The 18,257-nt window shown below is 42.6% G+C and overlaps 1 protein-coding gene across 1 annotated transcript; it reads left to right on the top strand.

Moving 5' to 3' along the window:
* Positions 1–1,040: 1,040 nt before the first annotated feature.
* LOC146303946 (uncharacterized) lies at positions 1,041–18,019 on the top strand. The gene is made up of 11 exons (XM_084714324.1): positions 1,041–3,752; positions 6,251–6,256; positions 7,443–7,448; positions 8,635–8,640; positions 9,827–9,832; positions 11,019–11,024; positions 12,211–12,216; positions 13,403–13,408; positions 14,595–14,600; positions 15,787–15,792; positions 18,014–18,019. The coding sequence occupies exons 1-11, from the start codon at positions 1,041–1,043 to the stop codon at positions 18,017–18,019; spliced, it is 2,772 nt and encodes a 923-aa protein (XP_084570450.1).
* The last annotated feature ends 238 nt before the right edge of the window (positions 18,020–18,257 follow it).

Raw genomic sequence — 18,257 nt, forward strand, 5'->3', positions numbered from 1 at the left:
CACTGTTACCACCCCTGAGTCTGTAGCTCTCACCGTTGAGAAGTTGTTGCACAAAAGTCGTAAAGTGACGTCGGACCCATTACAGGCGGGTGCGGCCCGCCCCCAAACTCCCCCAGAAAAAATCTCAAGTCTCTACCTCCAACCGTTCCCGAGTTATGAACTTAAGATGTACGCGATTAAATCAGCTCCATTTTAAGTTCATAACTCGGGCCAGAAACATCCCAGACAGCTGGTTCAGGTATCCCCAGCATCAGACTGTCCTCCCGAACCCTCCCCTATACTTTGGGCTCGATAGCGCCACCTAGAGGAAATTTTTTATTACACCTGGAAACTTACCCATATTATAGAGATGGGTAGAGGCCTTCCTCCTGATCTCAACGGTGCCAGAACCGCGTCTCTAGCACCCACCGTTCACGAGTTATTAACTTAAAACGGTGCTATCATGAAAAAAGCTAATTAATTAGCCTTTTTCGCTATAACTCGGGAACTGTGCATTCTAGAGACTCGCCAGTGGGTGGCGTCTATACTAATTCGACCACGCTGAACACGCCAGTCTTGGTCCCGTGTCTCTAGGACCTTCCGTTCCCGAGATACAGCAAAAAAAAATCTTTTTTCGCAAATTTCGCGCACTTCCCGACGTCGCACCGCGTCGGAAGTGGTACCATTGGAAAGCCCGCCCTCGATAATGGGGGGGTAGGACTTGGTTTCAAGTCTCTAGCACGTCCAGAACAAAAGTTATTTGAAGAAATGTAAACCGACACGCCTACTTTTTCAGCGCAAAGCATCATGGGTATCAAAAATACAGGTTTTTCCTTAATAACTCCGCTCAGGAACGTCCGATCTTCATAAAACATACATTTCTGGAATCCTGGGTACCTGCCGGTCGCGATGATATGCATATTGAAAAAAAATTTTTCGGCACCCTGATAGAGGTTGATGGGTAGGTCAGATAAGTACCAAAACGTATGCTGTTCAACTTTAGAGTTGTTGGTTGGAGATTTTGCATTGTATTTGGCTTGAGATCAGTTTGGGAAAGAGAAATGTCATCAGCAAGTACTTTTGAGAATGTTGGTTTGGATAACACTGTGAGTCTTTTCACTGCTGCAAGTGAATTCCTCAACATAGAGGAATTTCTGCATGGCAAGGTGAATGTTGCCATTCACTCCACCACAGTGCAGTCTCCCGCTTCAGATTTGGACTTCAAATACGATATAGATGGTATTGTATTTGAATTCCATCGACTCACAGCCCTCCAAATGGGTCTGCACTACCTCCTTTTACCCCGGTTTACCACCCAGACCCTATCCCCCCATTACCACTTTATCAAGAAACATGTTGACCTTGGCAGGTACAGCCACGATGGCCTTCTTGCCCTTCGTAATTGCCTTGGTCACACACTCGGGTATGTTGATGGTGGGTACCACCTTTTAATGATTGCCATGCCAGCCAGCCAGAAGAGACCTGACACCAGGCTCCTACGTAAAGATCTCTACGCTGTGTTGGCTACAGAGCTTCTTAATGATGTGGGGAACAATTTCCGCGAGTTGCTCCGTCAGCTTCCTGCGCAGGATAAGTGCCGCCCCACAATCAAAAAGCAGAGTACCATTGAGACGGCACGGTTCCACATTTTGAGGAGAGACGCCCAGTTCATCATGTCTCTCATCGACCAGGCCATTGAGAAATCCAACGCGTGTCATTTCCTCCAGGTTGTCCTCTTTCTAAACCAGTTTGGTCAGAAAGATATTGAGGAACTGGACATAACTGATGTCGTCGACCCCACCTACATAAGATCCGTCTCTGTACACTTCGCGTGTAACATAGTGCCCAAGAACCCTGAAATGAACATTTTGTTCTCCAGAAGTGGGCTGGAGGAACTTGTTGGCTTCAAGGGCACCCTTTTCACAGCTCTGGGAATGCACGAGACAGTGAATTTCCAGAGCAACCTGGATAATGCCAAGATGGACGTGAGACATGAGCTGCTGGACTGTCTGGCACCGTACGGCAAGCTCATGTTTGTCCAACTTTATGCAGACTCGCCGCATGCCCATGTACAGATGCCGTTCAAGCATCCAGTAAGTGGTGCAATTGTAACCTGTGGCCTCTCCCACCCCAAGTACCACACGTCCCTCCTGTCCCGAGCAGGAAGCTACATCCGTCACATGCGTGACCTGCGTGAGCGGATGACCGGCCAGCTCCAGTGCCGCATAGAACAAGTCGTGCGCTTCGAGGGCCAGGTAATGTGTAACTTGAACCCCTCTGAGCACTTCAAAGTTGATGAACTTACCAAGCTCATCAACGAACACCCCATCCTTGTCCCCTTCAAGGATAAGTCAGGTGTTGGTGTGCTGTCTCTCATCTGCGACGTCCTGGAGTTCCTTGTTGAAGACCTGGCAAAGGTTTACAGTGCCAACATCGGTGTTGCACGCTTTGACGCCTCCTGGAAGACCTTCCAGTATGAGCTGGCACTGGAAGAGATAATCTATGGCCGTCCCCTCTCCCCGCTCGACTTCCAACTTAGCGTCTCTCTGGGAACCAGCACTGTCAGTGACAAAAGTGTCAGTAAACAGAGAGGGTTCCTGGGCCTCGCACCCTTCTCAAGTGCCAGCTCGGAGGAGGTATCACCCCCCCTACATCACTGGACAAGAGATGAGCTCCAAAAGTCCCGCATTGAAAGGCTCTTCCCCCTCTGTCAGACCCTGGAAGCAGCACCATCGGTCACAGGTGCTGCACTTGTCACTGTTCTCCTCTGTGACCTGTTCAAGCGGAACAGTGACATCCCAATGGCCGAGTTGAAATCGAGACACCCACCTGGGAAGCTGGTAGGTGCCTGGCCGCTCGATACACTGTGTGAGGACCTGGCTGTAAAGGACTGCTTCCCCATCCCGAACACCTTTGCCAGAGCTAGGTCCCTCGTGTCAAAGTCTGGCAAGGACGTGAAAGAGTGTCTTTTGCAAGGCTTTCCCGAACTCAAGCTGAACTTCTTCCCTGCGTTTAAGTTCAGGGACGTCCGCGGTACAAAAAGGGTGTGGTGGAACTTCAGGGACTACGTCCAAGTCCACCGAAGTGACTGCCAACCCTTCGCTCTCTCTGTAGTCGCCAGCATGACGCTCAAAGTGTGCGTGGAGGTAGAGAGACGGTCCCTGACATACTCCCGGAACTTGGAGAAGTACCGTGAGCATGGCATGCCTTGGATCGAAAAGGTCCTTACCCGTCTCCCACCTGGCCTGAAGTACCACCCAAACACCACTCTGATGATCCTCACGTTTGCCAGCTCTGTGGGAATGGTAATGAACGGTGATTATGTCGATTATAATCACCTGAGGGACCTGATCAAGGACATGAGCCCTGCCTACACACAGGCAGACCTCCAGAAGCTCCAGATCCTGTCGAAGTTCACGCTTCCAAAGATCTACAATGTCCTTGTCTGGAAGCTTCACGAGGATATACCATATCGCATCGTCCCACAGCAGAAGCCTCTCCTCAAACCTCACACGCCACAAGAAGAGCCACGGGAGGAACTTGTTCCAGAGGAAGATGTGCAGGAAGTGGAGTTCCAGGACGACATCCGACCTATTGAGAGGTCAAAGTCCATGTATCTCCCTGCATACTCCTCCAGGCAATGGACAGAGCAGGAACTGTCCTTTATCAACATGGACAGAAAAATGAAAGTGATAGAAGTGTACAACGAGTACTCAGCCAAGTGCATTGAGCACAAGTGCCCCATTCGGAGCTACAAAGCCTTTTGCAACAAGGTCAAGCGTCTAAGATCAGAAAAGTAACTGATTAAGACACAAGTACAAGAAAATTTTCTTGTAAAGTAAGCAGCAGTGAGCTGTCTTTGTTATTTAACTGTTTTAAACTGTTTTATTGTTATGTTGTGCAGTTCTAAAGCACCAAAAAATTTTAAAAGTCATAGTTCTTTGCAAACGCACAAAAAAAAAAAAAAAAACTAAAAAAAAAAAAAAAAAAAAACCTTAAAAACAAAAAAAAAATCCCTCCACATGGACTCTGCCTTGACGTGGCGTGGAGGCTTGTGTGCTTCAGTGGACATAGGGACTGTCCAGATGTGCTCTATTGGTACAGGTAACTCTTGCCTTACCAAACAAGAGTAGGCTGTACCAATAGAGTCTATCTGAACAGTCCGTATGTCCACTGAAACCAGACCAAAGAGTCCGTCATTCAGAAAATTTCACCAAGTGTCACAGCCTAAAACTGTCTTCCAGAAAGTGGTTAGGAGAATGTTTCAGGCCATTCTGAGTCGACTGGACATGCTTCCACGGGTACTTTTTTCGACATTGCACAGCATCCCTCCTCCAGCTTTGATGAGAGGCTCGAGTTTAAGTTTAGCAGGACCCAGTCGCAAGTAGAAAGTCATTGGGAATTCGGGTGGGAACTCGAGTCCCTGGTGGGCACTGTAGGTGTCGGTGGTGGTGCCACCGAGGACAGTGAAAATGTACCAGCATTTCGCCGATAGTCATTTCACAGCCTGCTTAGAAAAGCATCACCTAAGTTCAAATGCCTTTCAAGCCAGAGTACCTCTGTCACTGCCTCTGTGGGCAGAGACCAGTGAGTCCCTCGTGGGCACAGTAGCTGTTGCTGGTACAGGCTACTTGCTCACTAACCCTTAAATTGGGCTGGTCTTTAACAGCTGGCAGTACAGTTTGTGTGCATGACCAGAGGTACTGCAGCCATCATCAGCACCGTGAGTGGGTGTCGGTCTCCTGATAGAGTACATGACCCCCACTAAGGGCTGGTGCTACCCGTATGAAGTGAGCTTTCAATATGCGGTCATGTGCTTTGCGGGAAACTGTTTTTGGGTCATGGTGCCAAAAAAAAAAAAGAGATATGTACATCACCTTTTCCAGCTGCTCGCCAGGAATCCAAAAATGTATCACTTATTAAGATCCGACTTTCCTGAGCCGAGTTATTAAGGAAAAACTGTGTTTTTGCAGACCCACAATGCATTGCAGCTGAGCGGTGGGCGTATCCGTTTACGTTTCTCGAAATAACTTTTGATCCATAAGCGTTAGAGACTTGGAACCAACTCCTACCCCCCCATTATCGGGGACGGGCTTTCCAACGGTACCCGTCACATCACCGTACGATGTCGGAAAGTGGGCGTAACTTGTCAAAACAGTGAACGGTAGGAGTGAAAATTTCACTAAGTGCCACAGCCCAAAAATGTCTTCCAGAAAGTGGTTAGGAGCACGTTTCAGGCCGTTCTGAGTCAATTGGACATGCTTATATTGGTACTTTTTTTCGACATTGTAGAGCATATAACTCCTAAGTCCAACCAGATAGAGACATGGGACCTTCACCTACCCCCCCATTTGTCTGTATCCTGAATCCAGTGCTACCACCCTTGAGTCTGTAGGACTTACCGTTCAAAAGTTGTTGCACAACATGTGAGATACAGTCCTGGTACCATGATCTACCCCCCCATTTGTCATCATTCTGAATCCAACCGTACCATTCTTGAGCTTCTAGGACTTACCGTTCCAGAGATATGACCCGTTCAAGGAGGGTTGTGTTTAGTAAAACGGAACCAGGGTTGTGTTTAGTAAAACGGAACCAGGGTTGTGTTTAGTAAAACGGAACCAGGGTTGTGTTTAGGGTTAGGGGTTAGGCAAGGGGTTACGATCCCGCCCCCCAGAAGGGGCAGGCGGTGCTCGGTCCATCCCTCGGCCAAAACCGCGACCCTGTTCTTGGTTGCGTCAGGGTTAGGGTTAGGTAATTGGTTACAGACACCTGCTCCCTGGGCCTTCGCCCTAGGAGCAAGTGCGGTGCACTGTCCATCCAAAAGGACTAGCAAAGTCCCCCCAGTCCCACAAGCACTCACATATTTAGGTTAAATACACTACACATAGTCTTATAGTACACATAAATTAGGTTAGTCCCCATTACTTAGGTTAGTTTTAGGCCAATAACATCATTTAGTTTAGTTAGCAACACTTAGCTTTTAGTCTACCCATATTTAGGTTAGTTCCCATACTTAGGTTTTAAGTTCCCAACACACAAAATGCTGGGAGTTCAAAAAATTAGGCCCATGGCCTTAATCAGCATGCGCGCGACGTTTCGGCGTAGTTTTGCCTTCTTCAGACGCGCTGATTTATATTGGGCATCGTCCCTGTAGGCTTCTTCCCTTTCTACCATTCCCTTCTGCCTTTAGTCCTTTCCCTTCGATGTCTTTTTGTTTCTGATTGTGTTTCCCTATTGAAATTCTAATTATGTTATTTCTTTTTCCTTACAGGTCCCGGTAAGTATTTTATTTTACAGGTAGGTATTACTTTACTTTATATATTTTTGTCTTTCTTTTCTATCCTTTCTCCTTCCTTTCCACTTCTGTTTCCCTTTTCCTTTTCCATTCCTCCCTCTAACTCCTCCTCTCCTTTCTTCTGCCTCCCCTTGCTTTTCCCTTTCCTTAACTACACTTCACCTAACGTCTCTTCCCATCGTCTATTTGGCTTTTGCTTGGGTTTTCTTTGGGTTCACTTTCCCTTTTATACTTGGGTTCTCTTTCCCTTTTTATTTGGACTTTATTTATACTGAATTTAGTTTAAAGACTTCCGGTTAGCTAGGTTAGTGTGTTATAGATTAGGATAGAGGGTTGGGGGGCATAGGATTAGATAAGAATAATTAGGTTTAAGGACTGGGTAAGGGCCGTGGTACAACTTAGGTTAGGTGGGAATTTAGAATAGAATAGAAATTGGACTTATTCAAATTTGGGCTTTAGGTTTAGGCATCCTAATTATGGACCTTGGGGTTAGGATGATTCTCAAATTTGGGTTTAGATTAGACCATATTTAGGTTCAGGGATTTAGGCTAGAGTGGGGGGTAGGGGGTTATCCAATTGGGCACAAAAAATTAATAAGCAAAACCAGGAGAACCTCGCCAGACCCTCCTGGAGGCACTGGCTGGTTAGGTAATTGGTTACAGACACCTGCTCCCTGGGCCTTCGCCCTAGGAGCAAGTGCGGTGCACTGTCCATCCAAAAGGACTAGCAAAGTCCCCCCAGTCCCACAAGCACTCACATATTTAGGTTAAATACACTACACATAGTCTTATAGTACACATAAATTAGGTTAGTCCCCATTACTTAGGTTAGTTTTAGGCCAATAACATCATTTAGTTTAGTTAGCAACACTTAGCTTTTAGTCTACCCATATTTAGGTTAGTTCCCATACTTAGGTTTTAAGTTCCCAACACACAAAATGCTGGGAGTTCAAAAAATTAGGCCCATGGCCTTAATCAGCATGCGCGCGACGTTTCGGCGTAGTTTTGCCTTCTTCAGACGCGCTGATTTATATTGGGCATCGTCCCTGTAGGCTTCTTCCCTTTCTACCATTCCCTTCTGCCTTTAGTCCTTTCCCTTCGATGTCTTTTTGTTTCTGATTGTGTTTCCCTATTGAAATTCTAATTATGTTATTTCTTTTTCCTTACAGGTCCCGGTAAGTATTTTATTTTACAGGTAGGTATTACTTTACTTTATATATTTTTGTCTTTCTTTTCTATCCTTTCTCCTTCCTTTCCACTTCTGTTTCCCTTTTCCTTTTCCATTCCTCCCTCTAACTCCTCCTCTCCTTTCTTCTGCCTCCCCTTGCTTTTCCCTTTCCTTAACTACACTTCACCTAACGTCTCTTCCCATCGTCTATTTGGCTTTTGCTTGGGTTTTCTTTGGGTTCACTTTCCCTTTTATACTTGGGTTCTCTTTCCCTTTTTATTTGGACTTTATTTATACTGAATTTAGTTTAAAGACTTCCGGTTAGCTAGGTTAGTGTGTTATAGATTAGGATAGAGGGTTGGGGGGCATAGGATTAGATAAGAATAATTAGGTTTAAGGACTGGGTAAGGGCCGTGGTACAACTTAGGTTAGGTGGGAATTTAGAATAGAATAGAAATTGGACTTATTCAAATTTGGGCTTTAGGTTTAGGCATCCTAATTATGGACCTTGGGGTTAGGATGATTCTCAAATTTGGGTTTAGATTAGACCATATTTAGGTTCAGGGATTTAGGCTAGAGTGGGGGGTAGGGGGTTATCCAATTGGGCACAAAAAATTAATAAGCAAAACCAGGAGAACCTCGCCAGACCCTCCTGGAGGCACTGGCTGGTTAGGTAATTGGTTACAGACACCTGCTCCCTGGGCCTTCGCCCTAGGAGCAAGTGCGGTGCACTGTCCATCCAAAAGGACTAGCAAAGTCCCCCCAGTCCCACAAGCACTCACATATTTAGGTTAAATACACTACACATAGTCTTATAGTACACATAAATTAGGTTAGTCCCCATTACTTAGGTTAGTTTTAGGCCAATAACATCATTTAGTTTAGTTAGCAACACTTAGCTTTTAGTCTACCCATATTTAGGTTAGTTCCCATACTTAGGTTTTAAGTTCCCAACACACAAAATGCTGGGAGTTCAAAAAATTAGGCCCATGGCCTTAATCAGCATGCGCGCGACGTTTCGGCGTAGTTTTGCCTTCTTCAGACGCGCTGATTTATATTGGGCATCGTCCCTGTAGGCTTCTTCCCTTTCTACCATTCCCTTCTGCCTTTAGTCCTTTCCCTTCGATGTCTTTTTGTTTCTGATTGTGTTTCCCTATTGAAATTCTAATTATGTTATTTCTTTTTCCTTACAGGTCCCGGTAAGTATTTTATTTTACAGGTAGGTATTACTTTACTTTATATATTTTTGTCTTTCTTTTCTATCCTTTCTCCTTCCTTTCCACTTCTGTTTCCCTTTTCCTTTTCCATTCCTCCCTCTAACTCCTCCTCTCCTTTCTTCTGCCTCCCCTTGCTTTTCCCTTTCCTTAACTACACTTCACCTAACGTCTCTTCCCATCGTCTATTTGGCTTTTGCTTGGGTTTTCTTTGGGTTCACTTTCCCTTTTATACTTGGGTTCTCTTTCCCTTTTTATTTGGACTTTATTTATACTGAATTTAGTTTAAAGACTTCCGGTTAGCTAGGTTAGTGTGTTATAGATTAGGATAGAGGGTTGGGGGGCATAGGATTAGATAAGAATAATTAGGTTTAAGGACTGGGTAAGGGCCGTGGTACAACTTAGGTTAGGTGGGAATTTAGAATAGAATAGAAATTGGACTTATTCAAATTTGGGCTTTAGGTTTAGGCATCCTAATTATGGACCTTGGGGTTAGGATGATTCTCAAATTTGGGTTTAGATTAGACCATATTTAGGTTCAGGGATTTAGGCTAGAGTGGGGGGTAGGGGGTTATCCAATTGGGCACAAAAAATTAATAAGCAAAACCAGGAGAACCTCGCCAGACCCTCCTGGAGGCACTGGCTGGTTAGGTAATTGGTTACAGACACCTGCTCCCTGGGCCTTCGCCCTAGGAGCAAGTGCGGTGCACTGTCCATCCAAAAGGACTAGCAAAGTCCCCCCAGTCCCACAAGCACTCACATATTTAGGTTAAATACACTACACATAGTCTTATAGTACACATAAATTAGGTTAGTCCCCATTACTTAGGTTAGTTTTAGGCCAATAACATCATTTAGTTTAGTTAGCAACACTTAGCTTTTAGTCTACCCATATTTAGGTTAGTTCCCATACTTAGGTTTTAAGTTCCCAACACACAAAATGCTGGGAGTTCAAAAAATTAGGCCCATGGCCTTAATCAGCATGCGCGCGACGTTTCGGCGTAGTTTTGCCTTCTTCAGACGCGCTGATTTATATTGGGCATCGTCCCTGTAGGCTTCTTCCCTTTCTACCATTCCCTTCTGCCTTTAGTCCTTTCCCTTCGATGTCTTTTTGTTTCTGATTGTGTTTCCCTATTGAAATTCTAATTATGTTATTTCTTTTTCCTTACAGGTCCCGGTAAGTATTTTATTTTACAGGTAGGTATTACTTTACTTTATATATTTTTGTCTTTCTTTTCTATCCTTTCTCCTTCCTTTCCACTTCTGTTTCCCTTTTCCTTTTCCATTCCTCCCTCTAACTCCTCCTCTCCTTTCTTCTGCCTCCCCTTGCTTTTCCCTTTCCTTAACTACACTTCACCTAACGTCTCTTCCCATCGTCTATTTGGCTTTTGCTTGGGTTTTCTTTGGGTTCACTTTCCCTTTTATACTTGGGTTCTCTTTCCCTTTTTATTTGGACTTTATTTATACTGAATTTAGTTTAAAGACTTCCGGTTAGCTAGGTTAGTGTGTTATAGATTAGGATAGAGGGTTGGGGGGCATAGGATTAGATAAGAATAATTAGGTTTAAGGACTGGGTAAGGGCCGTGGTACAACTTAGGTTAGGTGGGAATTTAGAATAGAATAGAAATTGGACTTATTCAAATTTGGGCTTTAGGTTTAGGCATCCTAATTATGGACCTTGGGGTTAGGATGATTCTCAAATTTGGGTTTAGATTAGACCATATTTAGGTTCAGGGATTTAGGCTAGAGTGGGGGGTAGGGGGTTATCCAATTGGGCACAAAAAATTAATAAGCAAAACCAGGAGAACCTCGCCAGACCCTCCTGGAGGCACTGGCTGGTTAGGTAATTGGTTACAGACACCTGCTCCCTGGGCCTTCGCCCTAGGAGCAAGTGCGGTGCACTGTCCATCCAAAAGGACTAGCAAAGTCCCCCCAGTCCCACAAGCACTCACATATTTAGGTTAAATACACTACACATAGTCTTATAGTACACATAAATTAGGTTAGTCCCCATTACTTAGGTTAGTTTTAGGCCAATAACATCATTTAGTTTAGTTAGCAACACTTAGCTTTTAGTCTACCCATATTTAGGTTAGTTCCCATACTTAGGTTTTAAGTTCCCAACACACAAAATGCTGGGAGTTCAAAAAATTAGGCCCATGGCCTTAATCAGCATGCGCGCGACGTTTCGGCGTAGTTTTGCCTTCTTCAGACGCGCTGATTTATATTGGGCATCGTCCCTGTAGGCTTCTTCCCTTTCTACCATTCCCTTCTGCCTTTAGTCCTTTCCCTTCGATGTCTTTTTGTTTCTGATTGTGTTTCCCTATTGAAATTCTAATTATGTTATTTCTTTTTCCTTACAGGTCCCGGTAAGTATTTTATTTTACAGGTAGGTATTACTTTACTTTATATATTTTTGTCTTTCTTTTCTATCCTTTCTCCTTCCTTTCCACTTCTGTTTCCCTTTTCCTTTTCCATTCCTCCCTCTAACTCCTCCTCTCCTTTCTTCTGCCTCCCCTTGCTTTTCCCTTTCCTTAACTACACTTCACCTAACGTCTCTTCCCATCGTCTATTTGGCTTTTGCTTGGGTTTTCTTTGGGTTCACTTTCCCTTTTATACTTGGGTTCTCTTTCCCTTTTTATTTGGACTTTATTTATACTGAATTTAGTTTAAAGACTTCCGGTTAGCTAGGTTAGTGTGTTATAGATTAGGATAGAGGGTTGGGGGGCATAGGATTAGATAAGAATAATTAGGTTTAAGGACTGGGTAAGGGCCGTGGTACAACTTAGGTTAGGTGGGAATTTAGAATAGAATAGAAATTGGACTTATTCAAATTTGGGCTTTAGGTTTAGGCATCCTAATTATGGACCTTGGGGTTAGGATGATTCTCAAATTTGGGTTTAGATTAGACCATATTTAGGTTCAGGGATTTAGGCTAGAGTGGGGGGTAGGGGGTTATCCAATTGGGCACAAAAAATTAATAAGCAAAACCAGGAGAACCTCGCCAGACCCTCCTGGAGGCACTGGCTGGTTAGGTAATTGGTTACAGACACCTGCTCCCTGGGCCTTCGCCCTAGGAGCAAGTGCGGTGCACTGTCCATCCAAAAGGACTAGCAAAGTCCCCCCAGTCCCACAAGCACTCACATATTTAGGTTAAATACACTACACATAGTCTTATAGTACACATAAATTAGGTTAGTCCCCATTACTTAGGTTAGTTTTAGGCCAATAACATCATTTAGTTTAGTTAGCAACACTTAGCTTTTAGTCTACCCATATTTAGGTTAGTTCCCATACTTAGGTTTTAAGTTCCCAACACACAAAATGCTGGGAGTTCAAAAAATTAGGCCCATGGCCTTAATCAGCATGCGCGCGACGTTTCGGCGTAGTTTTGCCTTCTTCAGACGCGCTGATTTATATTGGGCATCGTCCCTGTAGGCTTCTTCCCTTTCTACCATTCCCTTCTGCCTTTAGTCCTTTCCCTTCGATGTCTTTTTGTTTCTGATTGTGTTTCCCTATTGAAATTCTAATTATGTTATTTCTTTTTCCTTACAGGTCCCGGTAAGTATTTTATTTTACAGGTAGGTATTACTTTACTTTATATATTTTTGTCTTTCTTTTCTATCCTTTCTCCTTCCTTTCCACTTCTGTTTCCCTTTTCCTTTTCCATTCCTCCCTCTAACTCCTCCTCTCCTTTCTTCTGCCTCCCCTTGCTTTTCCCTTTCCTTAACTACACTTCACCTAACGTCTCTTCCCATCGTCTATTTGGCTTTTGCTTGGGTTTTCTTTGGGTTCACTTTCCCTTTTATACTTGGGTTCTCTTTCCCTTTTTATTTGGACTTTATTTATACTGAATTTAGTTTAAAGACTTCCGGTTAGCTAGGTTAGTGTGTTATAGATTAGGATAGAGGGTTGGGGGGCATAGGATTAGATAAGAATAATTAGGTTTAAGGACTGGGTAAGGGCCGTGGTACAACTTAGGTTAGGTGGGAATTTAGAATAGAATAGAAATTGGACTTATTCAAATTTGGGCTTTAGGTTTAGGCATCCTAATTATGGACCTTGGGGTTAGGATGATTCTCAAATTTGGGTTTAGATTAGACCATATTTAGGTTCAGGGATTTAGGCTAGAGTGGGGGGTAGGGGGTTATCCAATTGGGCACAAAAAATTAATAAGCAAAACCAGGAGAACCTCGCCAGACCCTCCTGGAGGCACTGGCTGGTTAGGTAATTGGTTACAGACACCTGCTCCCTGGGCCTTCGCCCTAGGAGCAAGTGCGGTGCACTGTCCATCCAAAAGGACTAGCAAAGTCCCCCCAGTCCCACAAGCACTCACATATTTAGGTTAAATACACTACACATAGTCTTATAGTACACATAAATTAGGTTAGTCCCCATTACTTAGGTTAGTTTTAGGCCAATAACATCATTTAGTTTAGTTAGCAACACTTAGCTTTTAGTCTACCCATATTTAGGTTAGTTCCCATACTTAGGTTTTAAGTTCCCAACACACAAAATGCTGGGAGTTCAAAAAATTAGGCCCATGGCCTTAATCAGCATGCGCGCGACGTTTCGGCGTAGTTTTGCCTTCTTCAGACGCGCTGATTTATATTGGGCATCGTCCCTGTAGGCTTCTTCCCTTTCTACCATTCCCTTCTGCCTTTAGTCCTTTCCCTTCGATGTCTTTTTGTTTCTGATTGTGTTTCCCTATTGAAATTCTAATTATGTTATTTCTTTTTCCTTACAGGTCCCGGTAAGTATTTTATTTTACAGGTAGGTATTACTTTACTTTATATATTTTTGTCTTTCTTTTCTATCCTTTCTCCTTCCTTTCCACTTCTGTTTCCCTTTTCCTTTTCCATTCCTCCCTCTAACTCCTCCTCTCCTTTCTTCTGCCTCCCCTTGCTTTTCCCTTTCCTTAACTACACTTCACCTAACGTCTCTTCCCATCGTCTATTTGGCTTTTGCTTGGGTTTTCTTTGGGTTCACTTTCCCTTTTATACTTGGGTTCTCTTTCCCTTTTTATTTGGACTTTATTTATACTGAATTTAGTTTAAAGACTTCCGGTTAGCTAGGTTAGTGTGTTATAGATTAGGATAGAGGGTTGGGGGGCATAGGATTAGATAAGAATAATTAGGTTTAAGGACTGGGTAAGGGCCGTGGTACAACTTAGGTTAGGTGGGAATTTAGAATAGAATAGAAATTGGACTTATTCAAATTTGGGCTTTAGGTTTAGGCATCCTAATTATGGACCTTGGGGTTAGGATGATTCTCAAATTTGGGTTTAGATTAGACCATATTTAGGTTCAGGGATTTAGGCTAGAGTGGGGGGTAGGGGGTTATCCAATTGGGCACAAAAAATTAATAAGCAAAACCAGGAGAACCTCGCCAGACCCTCCTGGAGGCACTGGCTGGTTAGGTAATTGGTTACAGACACCTGCTCCCTGGGCCTTCGCCCTAGGAGCAAGTGCGGTGCACTGTCCATCCAAAAGGACTAGCAAAGTCCCCCCAGTCCCACAAGCACTCACATATTTAGGTTAAATACACTACACATAGTCTTATAGTACACATAAATTAGGTTAGTCCCCATTACTTAGGTTAGTTTTAGGCCAATAACATCATTTAGTTTAGTTAGCAACACTTAGCTTTTAGTCTACCCATATTTAGGTTAGTTCCCATACTTAGGTTTTAAGTTCCCAACACACAAAATGCTGGGAGTTCAAAAAATTAGGCCCATGGCCTTAATCAGCATGCGCGCGACGTTTCGGCGTAGTTTTGCCTTCTTCAGACGCGCTGATTTATATTGGGCATCGTCCCTGTAGGCTTCTTCCCTTTCTACCATTCCCTTCTGCCTTTAGTCCTTTCCCTTCGATGTCTTTTTGTTTCTGATTGTGTTTCCCTATTGAAATTCTAATTATGTTATTTCTTTTTCCTTACAGGTCCCGGTAAGTATTTTATTTTACAGGTAGGTATTACTTTACTTTATATATTTTTGTCTTTCTTTTCTATCCTTTCTCCTTCCTTTCCACTTCTGTTTCCCTTTTCCTTTTCCATTCCTCCCTCTAACTCCTCCTCTCCTTTCTTCTGCCTCCCCTTGCTTTTCCCTTTCCTTAACTACACTTCACCTAACGTCTCTTCCCATCGTCTATTTGGCTTTTGCTTGGGTTTTCTTTGGGTTCACTTTCCCTTTTATACTTGGGTTCTCTTTCCCTTTTTATTTGGACTTTATTTATACTGAATTTAGTTTAAAGACTTCCGGTTAGCTAGGTTAGTGTGTTATAGATTAGGATAGAGGGTTGGGGGGCATAGGATTAGATAAGAATAATTAGGTTTAAGGACTGGGTAAGGGCCGTGGTACAACTTAGGTTAGGTGGGAATTTAGAATAGAATAGAAATTGGACTTATTCAAATTTGGGCTTTAGGTTTAGGCATCCTAATTATGGACCTTGGGGTTAGGATGATTCTCAAATTTGGGTTTAGATTAGACCATATTTAGGTTCAGGGATTTAGGCTAGAGTGGGGGGTAGGGGGTTATCCAATTGGGCACAAAAAATTAATAAGCAAAACCAGGAGAACCTCGCCAGACCCTCCTGGAGGCACTGGCTGGTTAGGTAATTGGTTACAGACACCTGCTCCCTGGGCCTTCGCCCTAGGAGCAAGTGCGGTGCACTGTCCATCCAAAAGGACTAGCAAAGTCCCCCCAGTCCCACAAGCACTCACATATTTAGGTTAAATACACTACACATAGTCTTATAGTACACATAAATTAGGTTAGTCCCCATTACTTAGGTTAGTTTTAGGCCAATAACATCATTTAGTTTAGTTAGCAACACTTAGCTTTTAGTCTACCCATATTTAGGTTAGTTCCCATACTTAGGTTTTAAGTTCCCAACACACAAAATGCTGGGAGTTCAAAAAATTAGGCCCATGGCCTTAATCAGCATGCGCGCGACGTTTCGGCGTAGTTTTGCCTTCTTCAGACGCGCTGATTTATATTGGGCATCGTCCCTGTAGGCTTCTTCCCTTTCTACCATTCCCTTCTGCCTTTAGTCCTTTCCCTTCGATGTCTTTTTGTTTCTGATTGTGTTTCCCTATTGAAATTCTAATTATGTTATTTCTTTTTCCTTACAGGTCCCGGTAAGTATTTTATTTTACAGGTAGGTATTACTTTACTTTATATATTTTTGTCTTTCTTTTCTATCCTTTCTCCTTCCTTTCCACTTCTGTTTCCCTTTTCCTTTTCCATTCCTCCCTCTAACTCCTCCTCTCCTTTCTTCTGCCTCCCCTTGCTTTTCCCTTTCCTTAACTACACTTCACCTAACGTCTCTTCCCATCGTCTATTTGGCTTTTGCTTGGGTTTTCTTTGGGTTCACTTTCCCTTTTATACTTGGGTTCTCTTTCCCTTTTTATTTGGACTTTATTTATACTGAATTTAGTTTAAAGACTTCCGGTTAGCTAGGTTAGTGTGTTATAGATTAGGATAGAGGGTTGGGGGGCATAGGATTAGATAAGAATAATTAGGTTTAAGGACTGGGTAAGGGCTAGGGTTAGGGTTAGGGGTTAGGGTTAGGGGTTAGGGTTAGGGGTTAGGGTTAGGGTTAGGGGTTAGGGTTAGGGTTAGGGTTAGGGTTAGGGTTAGGGTTAGGGGTTAGGGTTAGGGTTAGGCAAGGGGTTACGATCCCGCCCCCCAGAAGGGGCAGGCGGTGCTCGGTCCATCCCTCGGCCAAAACCGCGACCCTGTTCTTGGTTGCGTCGGCGGGAGCGCTGGCGCTCTCTGCCATAACGCACCACAGTCCACCCATCGTCCCTGTTCTCCCAAGGACCCATATTGGGTCTTTTTTTACTGTATTTATTTATTTATTTTTTAATTGCTAGTTTTGCCTTTGTTATATATGTAATAATATGAATTTCTTATTTATAAAAAAGATATGAATTAAAATGTATAAAATAAAATGAAATAAACTGTTTTTAATAAAAAATGAAATAAAATAAAATCAACTTGTTTTAAATAATAATTGTGTGCCGCAACGGCAACGTTTCGACCCTGAAAGGGTCTTCTTCAGGCCAAGGCACACAACAAAAAAACTGCTACTGCTCTACAAGAGATGTTATCAGGTCGCTAGACAAAGGCAAAGTGAGCCAGCTCTTAAAGTCCCTTCTATTTATACCCTCCCACAACCACCTTGTTTTTAACCTGTTCTTTATTTTTAAAGAAACATAACAATGAAATAACTCTGTTTTAACTATGTTAACTTCCTTTTTAATACATTAAATTTTTAACCTTAACATGAATTGTTTTTTTAACTCATTAATATTTATTGTAGTGTTGTTTTTTTTAGCCAATTAATATTTAAAGTAGTATTGTGTTTTAGCCAAATTGTTTTTTAATTATTAATCAATCTACCTTTCATCTTCTAATTAACTATGTATGAATTATATTTATTAATTAATTTATTTATTTATTTATTTGGGGCAAGGGTTAGAAACGGTTGTGGTTAGGGTAAACAATTTGGGTAAGGGCCAATTTTTTAAGGACAAAAGGAGGGAACGACGAAGGACAATAGGAAGATCAACTTTAGGTTTAGGCAATAAGACCAAGGTTAGGTTTAGGAAATAAAACCAAGGTTAGGTTTAGGCGTCCAATTTTGAGATAAGGCACTGATCCCATCACTAGGATTAGGCATCCCAATCCGGGATCAGAACAAAATCACCACAATAATTAAAACTTGAAAAAGTCAATTACACTTCAAATTTAAGCCTACCGGTTCCTTCGTGTCCAGTAAATAAATCCAAGTCCTCTCCTTTTTCTTCCTGTCCTTGTCCGACCAAGAAGAGTTGCTCTGTATGCCAGCGATCCTGAGAGATTGCAGACCATGTAAAATAAAATGCCGAATTAGAGGGGTATTTGTCTCTTTTTTGTTCCGAATGTTATATCTATGTTGCATCATTCTCATTGATATTGAATGTTTTGTTTCCCCTATATATTGTTTCCCACATTCACTACAAAATATAATATACACACAATTAAAAGTCTGTGGGTTGAAGGATTGTTTGAGTTCAAAAATTCGTTTGTTGACTTTGTTCTGTACATATGTTAGTCTAACAAAATTCTTAAGGATAACAGTTCTTCTTACCGTTCGTTGTATTTTTTGCAATTTTGCCCTTACCAAGTAATCCCTAAGATTTTTGTTTCTCCTATATGCTGATATGACTTGAAAATTTGCCAACAAGCCTTGATTTTCCACAATTGTTTGATAATTGTGCTTAAATTTATTGTTCAATTTGGCACTCATAGATGAATATGTCGTAATTAAAGGAATAAATTCCTTCTCAATCCTTGGTTTTTGGTCCTCAAAAGACTTGAGACAATATCTCAAAAATGACCTTGAGTACCCTCGTTTTCGTAATACATCAAAAAGAATTTTTACCGCCTCCCAAAAATCCTTATCCTGGGTACAGATTCGTTTGAATCTGATGAGCTGTGACTTAATTAACCCTTTGTAAGTATGTTTGGGGTGAAAACTTGTTTTAAACAATAAGGCATGAGTATCTGTTTCTTTGAAAAAAACCTTAATGTCTAATTTATGTTCCTGATGAAATGT

Source organism: Lutjanus erythropterus, unplaced genomic scaffold, assembly GCF_056507025.1.
Source record: "Lutjanus erythropterus isolate fLutEry1 unplaced genomic scaffold, fLutEry1.hap2 Scaffold_198, whole genome shotgun sequence".
In the NCBI taxonomy this organism is placed as follows: Eukaryota; Metazoa; Chordata; class Actinopteri; order Lutjaniformes; family Lutjanidae; genus Lutjanus; species Lutjanus erythropterus.